Source organism: Pyxicephalus adspersus, chromosome 10 (genome assembly GCF_032062135.1).
Source record: "Pyxicephalus adspersus chromosome 10, UCB_Pads_2.0, whole genome shotgun sequence".
NCBI lineage: Eukaryota > Metazoa > Chordata > Amphibia > Anura > Pyxicephalidae > Pyxicephalus > Pyxicephalus adspersus.
The window spans coordinates 58316022-58327611 of NC_092867.1; the positions used below are offsets into that span (position 1 = coordinate 58316022).

General features: G+C 40.9%; 3 protein-coding genes and 1 pseudogene across 6 annotated transcripts in view; 1 reads left to right on the forward strand and 3 right to left on the reverse strand.

The window, feature by feature from the left end:
- LOC140338947 (uncharacterized) overlaps positions 1 to 6640 on the reverse strand; it is a 90659-nt gene extending 84019 nt beyond the window's left edge. Inside the window, exons 1-4 of one of the 3 annotated variants that reach the window (XM_072423283.1) lie at positions 6306 to 6640; positions 937 to 1072; positions 388 to 507; positions 100 to 267 (exon numbers count right to left, since the gene is read on the reverse strand). In XM_072423283.1, the coding sequence (XP_072279384.1) occupies positions 100 to 267; positions 388 to 483 (264 nt within the window). In that variant the 5' untranslated portion in view covers positions 484 to 507; positions 937 to 1072; positions 6306 to 6640. Of the gene's footprint in view, positions 1 to 99; positions 268 to 387; positions 904 to 936; positions 1221 to 6305 lie in introns of those variants that run through there. The other 2 variants (XM_072423281.1, XM_072423284.1) reach the window with 2 other exon arrangements.
- LOC140338989 (uncharacterized) overlaps positions 1 to 11536 on the reverse strand; it is a gene marked incomplete at its 5' end in the record, with an annotated part of 16469 nt that extends 4933 nt beyond the window's left edge. Inside the window, 2 exon segments of the mRNA XM_072423434.1 lie at positions 10926 to 11136; positions 11479 to 11536. Coding sequence (XP_072279535.1) covers positions 10926 to 11136; positions 11479 to 11536 — 269 coding nt within the window.
- Positions 1 to 11590, forward strand: part of LOC140338992 (uncharacterized) — a 223720-nt gene that overhangs the window by 138505 nt on the left and 73625 nt on the right. The gene's annotated exons all lie outside the window — the stretch shown is intronic.
- Positions 3485 to 6675, reverse strand: LOC140339818 (uncharacterized; annotated as a pseudogene).

An 11590-nucleotide genomic window follows, 5' to 3' on the forward strand; every position in this document is an offset into this window, starting at 1 on the left:
ACAGTGACATCCTGACACCTTATAGGAACCTGACACACACAATGATACAGTCACCATCCAGACACATCCCATGATAATCTCCCAGAATTCCCTGCTCACCTCTCCCGTCAGCAGCCCAATCATCTTCTGGATGACTTCTAGAATCTTCTTAGGACTGTTTAACTCTGCTGTCAGGGAGTGGGGTGGGAGCACTGTGTCGGGTGATGTCCTGCGAAGACTGTTGGGTGTAATAGGTTCAAATGATGTTTTATTCACTACTTTATAATCCTGTGTAGAGGCAGAAAATATTGATAAGCATTATAGACTTCCCAGAATTCTTCGGTCAGGTTTGTGTTTTCTTGATAACGATAGAAGTGATGTCATGTGACCTCCCAGAATCCTCCTCACCTCTCCGGTCAGCAGGTTGATTATTTCCAGCGTGAGGTCTAATATCTTCTCCATCAGCTGTCTTTGACCCTTCTCCATCCTAAATGAGATGGTCATGTGATCTATACAGGAAGCTCCTCACTGTAGACAGTAAACCGAGAATTATCTGGAGTGTATGGAGATGAATAATGATTGCACAATATTCCTCTTTAGTTCTCATACCTCAGACTGCATTATATATGAAATATGTCGGTTAGGAAGACTTACACTCCTACTTAGATTTACTGAAACCGAACAAAATGTGAAGTGAAACTAACAGAGGTTCTTGTCTTCACCATCGTCAGGTTTCATAAATAATATTTTTACTATTTTATTATTTTCATAAATATTATTATTGAGGTTGAGTTCTCAGTGATGGGTCGAGGACAGGTGAGTTTAATTGCGGTTATAGATGTATCTCTGGATGTATATAACTTATAGTAGCAGTTTCTGCTGTATTTAAAATACATCACAGTGAGTATTGAGGACTTTCATGGACATGACAGATATAAAATAATATCTTTCTCATACCTCAGCAATGTTTTCTCTCTAGTTCCCAGCTAACCTCTCACCCGGAACTTCCTGGTTGTGTGTGACGTCACTTCCTTTCCGTCTTTTCCATCACTTTCTGTGCCTGTATTACCATAGCAACGACTTGGAGTCCTCTCTGGTAGAGAATATAGTAAATTATACGATTTATAAATGATGCAGGGCCGGGATGGAGATTTCTTATGTTTATTTAGGTGCTAAATATGAAAATGTCATCCAATTTTACCCGTCAGGTAAGGTTTCCACACAAACTGACTCATATATGTGAAATATACAACTGGGCCGTCTGTTATTACTCCCTGACTTACGCAGAGTATTAAGAGCTTTTCTTACCAAAATTACCATATAAGTTTCTTTTTCAACTAGAAAATATGTGTTTACCCCCCCCTAGCAGTAATCCCGAGTGTGATTCGATGTGGTGTGAAGCGGTAATCCCGAGTCACACTCGGGATCGCTAAAAAGAAAAAACCCCACTTAGCTTGTTCCATTGTTGTCCCCCGGTGTCCTCGGGACATGTCCTCTTCTTCCGATCTCCAGACGACGAATGCACAGACGATCTCCGGGGTTTCCCGTTGACGCTGGTGCATGCATCGGTGCGAGCGGGAGGAACATCGGGAAATTCAAATTATTTTGTATTGCATTCAATACAAAATAGCTGGATTGAGTCCAATACAAAGAAATCTTGATATAATATATATAATTAAATTATTTATATATAAGTTACTGTACAGTTATATTACATCACTATTTTTTCTTTTATTATTTTAACACATTTTTGTGTTAAAGATAAAAATTAACTGTTTTTTTATTTTTTTTAAAGTGCAACACACTTTTTTAATTTTTTTTTGTAAAGGGTGCAGCGCTGCCTCTTTAAGGTGACGATCAAGACTGATAAGAGCCTACTGGTAAACCTACGTCACGCATCCCAGGAGGCTCTGGCTGCTCCTTTTGCGTATGCCCAAGATCGAAGGGGCATTTTTCCACTAAGGAGAAAGAGATGCCAGTGTCATGCATGCTCCGTTGGCTCTTTTTTTCCTCTTTACAGCGGCTACATAACCCCATCTCACACCTGGGCACTGCGAGATTGGGTGAGGTAGTATGAAGACTGGAAAAAAAGACTGAAGATGGCGGCACCGGGTGCGCATTGAGAAAAGGTCCAGCGCCATCGAAGGATCTGCGGGGTTAAAGGTAAATGTGCTTATTTTTTTTACTTTGAGGCTCCACTTTAAGACAATAGAGCAACAGATAAATTGCTGTGCTCTCATGAATATGGCTACTCTAGACTTGCACTTTCACCTGTGTTTTTGTTAAAAAAAAAACAGCATTGGAACATACCTGCCATCATTAGGAAAGTTTATTTTGGAGTTAAACTTGGTGCTCGGTCGTGGGCTCTACATAAAGACTGCTGTATTTGCATGAAATAGCTGCACCAGTGGTCTCGAGAAAAAAAAATCTTTTGGTTTTGGTGTGCCTATGGCCTGGTGGGAAAATCACAATCATGGTGATGGCTGCTATTTTTGCTTTTGTAACATCAAGGAGTACAACATGAAAAACAAAGAAGAAAATATGTACCCAATTCCCCCCTCCCTGTTCCTCATGGTCCTGGTATTTCTGTGCCAACCCCACCAAGTTCCTTGGAAGATGTCTTTATTCCTAATGACACCGAACAACAAAACAGGGATTCAATCGATGACTATCAATCCTCAAATGTTAACCAACCAGAAATAAATTATCTCATCCAGGAACATTTTTTGTTCCATATTTTTCTCAAGGCGGTGAATTCATGTACTGCAACGATGTTCCTGGGGCAAATAAATTGTTCAATTTGAAGTACGATAGGAAGGAATGGAGGTTGTTCCTTAAAAGCAAAGCTAAAGTCAGTATTTGTTCACAATGGCAATAAATTTGCCTCACTGGCCATTCAGTACACTTCAAAGAGTGGTAGGAGAATTTGATTCTTGCAAAAATGAAATACAAGGACCATTACTGGACTATATGTGAGGAATTTATGGATATCTTATGGATCTATCTATGCTACTGGGACAGCAGGAAGGATACACTAAGTCTCCCTGTTACTTATGTAAATGGGACAGTTGAGACAGAAGCCATCACTGGGCAAGAGCAAGGTGAGTTGCATTGGAAACTGAAAGTAAAAATGTGAGGGAAAATTTTGTGCACCCAAACAAAGTAATTCTGCCTGGACTCCACATCAAACTTGGGATCATGAAGCAGTTTGTGAAGGTTCTATCAAGAGAAAGTGTGTTTCAAATACTTGGGAAATAAGTTCCCAGTAAGGAGTGCAGTTCCTTTAGGATATCAAAGAAATGGAAACGAGGTACCCAGAGTGGAGCGTTAACATGATTGCTGAAGTCATGGACAAATAAAAGAAAAGAAGCCTCGAGATGTTTTGAAGGACAGTAGAAATGCTATTGAGTTGACCACGTTTTTATACTGTTTTATTTTTACTGGTTCTATCTTGGATCTTTTTCTTGAGAGTAATTTATAGAGATGCCTCCTATTGTATGCTGCTTCCCTTCTGTGTCACTGTCTATGTCTGTCTGTCATTTGCAACCCCTATTTATTGTACAGCGCTGCGTAATATGTTGGCGCTATATAAAGACTGTTTAGTAATATTTATTATTCATAAAAAATTAGGATAATTAATAAATTCAGATCTCAGAGAACCCATGGGATCTCTGGTACACCTATCCATATCACAGAGAAGTCGTATCAGAAGTGGTCATCGTGAGAGGTGAAACGGATTCCTTGGTTTCCAGGGAGGTGGAAACAAAGCCAAACAACACAAAGGGTCAGAGGTGTGGAACAATCACAGAAGGTGATCTGAAATGAGGAGTAAAATTTTGAACTTTACTTTGGACCCAAGGTTGGGCCACCCAAAGATCTGAAGAACATTACATTGCTGCTAGATTCTTCTCTATCATACAGTACCAACCTGTTTGTTTGAGGCCCATCATTGTGCTATTAGGATGAAAACCATAATGGTGGAAATATTCTAAATGGTGGCTCTATGTATCCTTAGAACATCAGCTGTCACACGTGTGGATTCCTACGGACTCTTCATTTTACCAATCAAACGCCAATGGAGCACGCGCCATGAACTGATAACCATTATCGGTGAAGAAACGGGACTCAGACCAGAACATTGTCCAGTAGAGTTTTATTGTATGAAATCAGAATGAGTGACAATCAATTAAATTGTATTTAATTTTTTTAGATCAGGAGTAAAAATATATAACATTAATAAAAATTTTTCATATTGATTCATAAATAGCAAAAAGAGACATCAATCGGCCAATAGGAACCTTCATCTGACTATGTGTGACCACAATATGGCGCCCTCTATGTGGGACAGATAAGTGCTGTCTGTTTAAAGGATCTTATTACTCAGTAGACCAATGACTATCAAACCAAACTATGAACAAGGTCAGTGTACCATTGTTACATCCACAAGGCACAAAGACGTGGGCCTGTCCACCTCTTGGATCCGAAGCTCAATCTCCTACACGTACTACCTGATAGACCAATAGGGGTCTCGGGTTTCCTGCATCCATTTTATGCGGCTGCCACACTTCCAGCTGGATTTAGGTTTCATTTTATGCAAAGAGCAAAAAAAAATGGAACAGGGACACCACATTGTGGGGGGAAACTTGTAATCATCACTGAACTCTTCAAGAGCTAAAAGGCATGAAAACTGCGGCCTTCAGATGTCACCTTGAACCAAGGCCTCATCTCGACCTGATTAGTGTAGCCTCAGAGGTCATGTAACTCTGGCCTGGCAGCTGACATTTCACAGGACACTTGCGTGTGTAAATTTTCTGGTGTGTAACAAGTGCTTCCTTTTCAATGAAATTTTTCCCACGTTCTAAACATAAATAGGGACGTTCACCTGTGTGAATTCTATGGTGTGAAGGAAGTATTCCCTTCTCTCTAAAACATTTCCCGCACTCTGAACAAGAATAGGGGCGTTCACCTGTATGAATTTTCTGGTGTACATTTAGGTCTCCTTTTGCTGTGAAGCTTTTGCCGCACTCTGAGCATGAGAGGGGACGCTAAACCGTGTGAGTTCCCTGGTGAATAAGAAGTGCCTCTTTCGTAAGGAAACATTTCCCACACTCTGAACATGAGAAAGGGCGCTCGCCTGTGTGGATCCTCTTGTGTTTATAAAGCTGTCCGTTTTTACTAAAACATTTCCCACACATGAGAAAGGGCGCTCGCCTGTGTGGATCCTCTTGTGTTTATAAAGCTGTCCGTTTTTACTAAAACATTTCCCACACTCGACATGAGAAAGGGCGCTCACCGCTGTGAATTATCTGGTGTTCAAAGAGTCGATCATTCTTATTGAAACATTTTCCACACTCTGAACATGAATAAGGGAGCTCACCTGTGTGAATTATTTTATGTACAACAAGGGAACTTTTCACACTAAAACTTTTTCCACACTCTGGACACGAATAAGGACGTTCTCCTGTATGCATTCTTTGGTGGATAACAACGGCAGTTTTCATAAGAAAACCTTTCCCACACACTGAACATGAATAGGGGCGCTCACCCCTGTGACATTTCAAGTGCATTACAAGTTTTCCTTTCTCAGTGAAACATTTTCTGCATTCTGAACAAGAATATGGACGCTCCCCTGTGTGAATTCCCTGGTGTTTAACAAGATTAACTTTGTGAGAGAAACTTTTTTCCACATGGATAAGGACGCTCGCCCAGTGTGACATCTCTGGTGTCGGGAAAGATTTCCTTTACCAATAAAACATTTTCCACACTCTGAAGATGAGAAAGGACGTTCACCCGTGTGACGCCTCTGGTGTATGAGTGGTGCCTTCTCTACACTTTCCCAAACTGTAAACACGAGCAACAACACTTTTCCTGCTTCTCAGTGTGAATTTTCTGGTGGTTGAGAAGGTTTCCTTTCCGACTAAAACTTCTCCCACATTTAGAACATATAAAGGGATCCTCATCCATATGAATTTTTTGGTGATCTGTTTTCACTAAAAGTTTTCCCGCACTGTGAACATGTTAATGAACTCTCTCCTGTGTGAACTTCTTTAATCCTCTGAGAAGACTCCTTGGGATGTGATGGTTCTGTTGGTCTCTCCTCATTGAAAAAATGAAGATGGATATCATTATGTGATTGGTCTGAGATTCTTAGCAAAACTTAAAACACATGTAAAAACTGCCCGCATGCGCAGGAGAGAGGCGCCTGCACTTTCGGACGAGGTAAGTGTGACAAACAGCATCTGCTATGACAAAAGACGTCATAGTGACAAGGGAGAACAAGGTGGTAGGGGGTATTCTTGGTGTGAATAAAAAAATAATTTTATTACCTCCTCTTCTGCCAGTTCCAATAGCGTCTCTTCTCTACTTCCATTTTACTTTCACTTCCTGTATATTTATGACATCACTTCCTGCCACTGCATTTCTTTAACAATATTTAATGTCACCATCTGGTGGGGAATAAAAATACTGCAGCTTATGTTTCTGTACATGATATTACTATTGATCGAAACCCCAAAATGTTAAAAAAACTAATACATTTAGAAATGTAACTGCATAAATATTGAAATCCAAAGAGGAAGGGTTTCTGGATGTGTGAGAACTTGAGACATATATTAAAATATTTGAAAGCCCTTTAGAAAAACACTAGTTTAAAATGGTGTCTTGGTGCTCTGCCTCACCAATGAAGATAATGACCATGAAGTTATGGAGCCCATCACTATGACCTTAAAGGAGGAGAACCAAGATTGGGGCCATGAGAACATTCTATATTGTGGCTTTGGGGATCTCTTTATTCACCAGACCTTTATGAACAATGATATATGCAGTGTGTCTCAACCAGGGGTTCCTGGAGCTTCTGTAAGGGTGACTATCCTCCCACTGACCACCATCCTAACATAATGTAAGATGTGAATATATTATCGAAAAGGTTCTCCCAATGATAAAAGCTCCAGGAAGGCTGCTATATGCATTATTTGGACCACAATGATTGTAGGAAATAGAAAAAGATTTGTCTAGAGCAGGGGTCCTCAAACTACTGCCCGCGGGACGAATACGGCCCACTGAGGTTCTCCATCCTATAGTACGCCCCCCCCAACAGTCTGAGGGACCGTGAACCGGCCCCCTGTTTAAAAAGTTTGAGGACCCCTGGTCTAGAGAATAAAACTCGGCAATGGACAACCATACCAAGAAGAGGAGGACTCATTAGAATGTGGAGACAATACACAGGGTAATCATCTTCAATCATCCTCCTGACAGATATTGTGCATAAGACAGATTTTTCCAGATCTGATCCTACGTTAAAACATCAAGTGTTTAACATGGGTAGCAGCCCCTGTATTCTGACCCAACTCTTTAGTAACCCCCCAAAAACAGCTGGTTACTGAAAAGCGCTGGGTGGTCCGCCCAGCTAAAAGGACCCAGAGAGAACACTAAACAAACCAGCAAGAAAAGACCACTAGGGGAGTGATCAGCCAAGGGGGTACAACAAATGAGCAATACAGCCCCATCATTAGCTCAGAGGTGGCAAAACCCATTAGCACCCAAGTACACCCATCCACAGCGTGGAGTTGAGAATGCTAAAGACCCCAAACAAAGCACACTGGTATCTACTGTGCAGTGAGGAATAGAAGAACCTGTAAAACGGGAGACAAAATAACCTCCAAACAAAGGATGGCCAAGTCTAATGGTCAAGATTTCCTACATGTTAAAAAAAGGGGGATGACTTTTGAGGACAGTGAGGTGTATATTTTGGACAACGAAGACCTACATCAAGCTGGAATGACCATCCCTGTGGGGGTGGGAACCTTCAACCCCACCCGTAATGCACAAATAATGCCATTTTCACATCCCTAGAGAGACGATTTGACAATTCACATTACCAGTCAGGTAAATCAAAAGATTAACAACCTAGGCAGATTTCCTGACACCAAGAATGAGGTTCTACAACTAGTACGGGGTGATTAAACATCTTTCACACCACCCATCCTGTTCTAGGACTACCAACATTGGCCTGGCCACGTGATGTTTAGATGAAGGTGTCCGTCAGGCTTGTGTAGATATAAAGTATACATAAAAACTGCACTAATTTACCAATATTTGTTGGTGCTCTTTCCCAATAATGAAGATAAGAGATATGAAATTATGGAGCCCTTTACTGTGACTTGGTTGAGAACCAATATGGCAGCCATGGGAACTTTCCATATGGTGGCTCCATGCATTTTTAAGATATTAGCAGGCGGTGTGTGGAACTGGACCTTCTGGACCATGTCACTAATCAAACCCCAATGGAGGGCTCTCTATCTACATTCCAACCACCAATGCTTAAGAAAGAAGTCTCAGACCAGAGTATTGTCCAGTGTAGAGTTTAATCGTTTGTTTTACAATGTCAGAACATGTGAACAACAAGCAATATCTAAATAACATCTAATAAACCCCAACATGATATATGCAATGTATTCATAATTGACCAACCGCCGGACCATGAAAAGACAACTTCTTCCAGATATATCAAAGAGCAGTCACCTACAAGTGTGGAACTACGTAAAAAAAGAAAAGAAATCTTCCTGCACTCTGAACATGAAATGACGCTATACGGTGTGTATCCTCTGGTGTTTAACAAGGTTTCCTTTTTCAGAGAAACATTTTCCGCACACGGGACATGCAAAAGGACGTTCACCCGTGTGAATTCTCTGGTGGTTAACAAGGTCTTCCTTCTTGAAAAAACATTTCCCGCACTGTGAACACTGAAAAGGGCGCTCACCCGTGTGCCTTCTTTGGTGTTTAAGAAGCGTTCCTTTTCCATTAAAGCTTTTCCCGCACACTGTACATGAATACGGACGCTCTCCGGTGTGAATTCTCTGATGAGTAACCAGGTCTGCTTTCTGAATGAAACTTTTTCCACATTCGGAACATGAGAAAGGGCGCTCACCTGTGTGAATCCTCTGATGTATAACAAGTGAATTTTTCACCCTGAAACATTTTCCACACACTGTACATGAATAGGGACGCTCACCTGTATGAATTCTCTGGTGGATAACGAGGGAAGTTTTCAAAATAAAACTTCTACCACACACCGAACACGAATGAGGACGTTCACCTGTGTGAGTTTTCTGGTGTATATGAAGGCTTCCTTTCTCAGTGAAACTTTTCCCACACTCTGCGCATGAATAGGGTCGTTCACCTGTATGAATTCTCTGATGTTTAATAAGGTCTCCTTTCTGCACAAAACTTTTACCACACTCAGAACATGAATAAGGGCCCTCACCCGTGTGTCTTCTTTGGTGTAACAGAAGTCTTCCTTTCTCAGCAAAGCATTTCCCACACTCTAAGCACGAAAAAGGACGCTCAGTTGAGTGCCTTCTCTGGTGAGCCAGTACTTTGGATCTGTCGGCAAAACATTTCCCACATTGCGAACAGGGAAAAGGGCGTTCACCCGTATGATTTCTCTGATGTGTAATAAGTTTTGCTTTCTCCTTGAAAACCTTCCCGCACTCTGAACATGCCAAACGATACTTGTCCGCGTGCAATTTCTGGTGGTTAATAAAGTTTCCTTTCCGAGCAAAAGTTTTCTCACACTCGGAACAAGTATAAGGCCCTTCATCTATGTGAATTTTTTCATGCCGAAGAAGTTTTCTGTTTTCAGTGAATGACTTTCCACACTGTGAACATGAGAAGAGACGCTTGTGACTTTTCTGGTGTTTAACAAGGTCTGCTCTGTAAGTGAACGTTTTCCCGCACTCTGAACACCTCAGAGAATTATAAATTCTATTCATGTTTGGAGTTACAGAATCTACGTCTGAAGAATATTGTGTGACGTCATCATTGTTTTTCTTGGCATAATGTCCATCTGTTGGGAGAAGATTATGTTATATTCTTTATACATGATCTTTATACATACAAAGATGGACCCTTAATTTGGTGTATGGTATCTCCTCCTCATTTGTGGGGGACATGATGTTATACTGAGGAATGGAGATGGACCTTTCATATGGTGTATGGTATCTCCTCCTCATTTGTTGGGGACATGACATTATATTGAGGAATGGAGATGGACCTTTCATATGGTGTATGGTATCTCCTCCTCATTTGTTAGGGACATGATGTTATATTGAGGAATGGAGATGGACCTTTCATATGGTGTACGTTATATTGAGGAATGGAGATGGACCTTTCATATGGTGTACAGTATCTCCTCCTCATTTGTTGGGGCATGACGTTATATTGAGGAATGGAGATGGACCTTTCATATGGTGTTCAATATTCCCTCCTAATTTATGGGGACATGACATTTTATTGAGAAATAGAGATGGAACTTTTAGGAGGTGTATAGTGTTTCCTGAACCTTTACAACCCAGGTAACGATATAAAAAAACATTTTTGACTTATAGAATTTACTTGGAATAGTTCGGTTTATAGACTTAGTGTCTGTTACTTACTGGTGTTGATAAACAGAGATTTCTGCTGATTTCTGTTCAAAATCATCTCGCCGGACTCCATAGACTGCTGGGCTCCAATTATCAGAGTCTCTATTTCTTCATCCTTAACCTCATCTTTGATTTTTTTCAGTTCTTCTCCCTAAACCCCAATGAATCTAAAATTACATTTCTGGAAAAATGTACAGCCAAAGATAGGAGCTTACAAAGAAGGCCATCCCATTTTTCAGAAAAACGTTCTATAGTCCAAGAGCATCCACATTATGGTGTCCATCATTCTGAGATTACCATGTGAAGTCCCAGAAATACAGAAGACCACCCTCCTCCATAACTGCTGTTCTCCACTCACCAGGGAATCATCATCTTCTTTTTTAACTTCAACTTTGATGTCTTTACGTACTTCACCCTAAACCCCAAAGAAGACAATACATTTTTGTAAACACAAAATTACATTGAAGAATGTAATTTTAAAATGGGAGGGATAAATATTGAGTTCTAGTCCATCAGCTCCACCTACCTGATGATGGTGAGGGATCTCCTGATCTTCCTGTGGGGAATCCCGAGAATACAGAGGATCGGGACATCTCTCTGGTGGGTTCTTAATATTATTTGGCTCCATGGTCACATTGCCAAGTCCTTGTGAAAACTCCTTCATCACACCATACTCCTCATCCTCCTCCTTATATTCTTCTTTAACAATAACATTATAATCTTCAAGATTCTCACTCTGAAAATTTTGTAAAAGAATATTTGTAACAAACAATCTGGTGTCTAAATAAGATAACTACCACAATTTAGTAAACATCATGAGGTATCCTAGGAATACATAGGACTGTGAAATTTCTATCGTGGGTTTGTGGGGCCCTTAGCACCACCTACCTGACTATTGTGATTGTGAGTGATTATCTCTTCCTGGAGAAAAGTACAGAATATGGGGACCTTTTTACAATGGGTTTATGGAACCGTTAACCCATACCTGATAATGGTGGAGTGTAACATCGTCCTGTGTGGAATCCAGAGGACAGGGACATCTCTCTGGTGGGTTTATGGGGCCCTCAGCTCCACCTACCTGATGATGGTGAGGGATCTTCTGATCTTCCTGTGTGGAATCCTGGGAATACAGAGGACGGGGACATCTCTCTGGTGGGTTTATGGGGCCCTCAGCTCCACCTACCTGATGA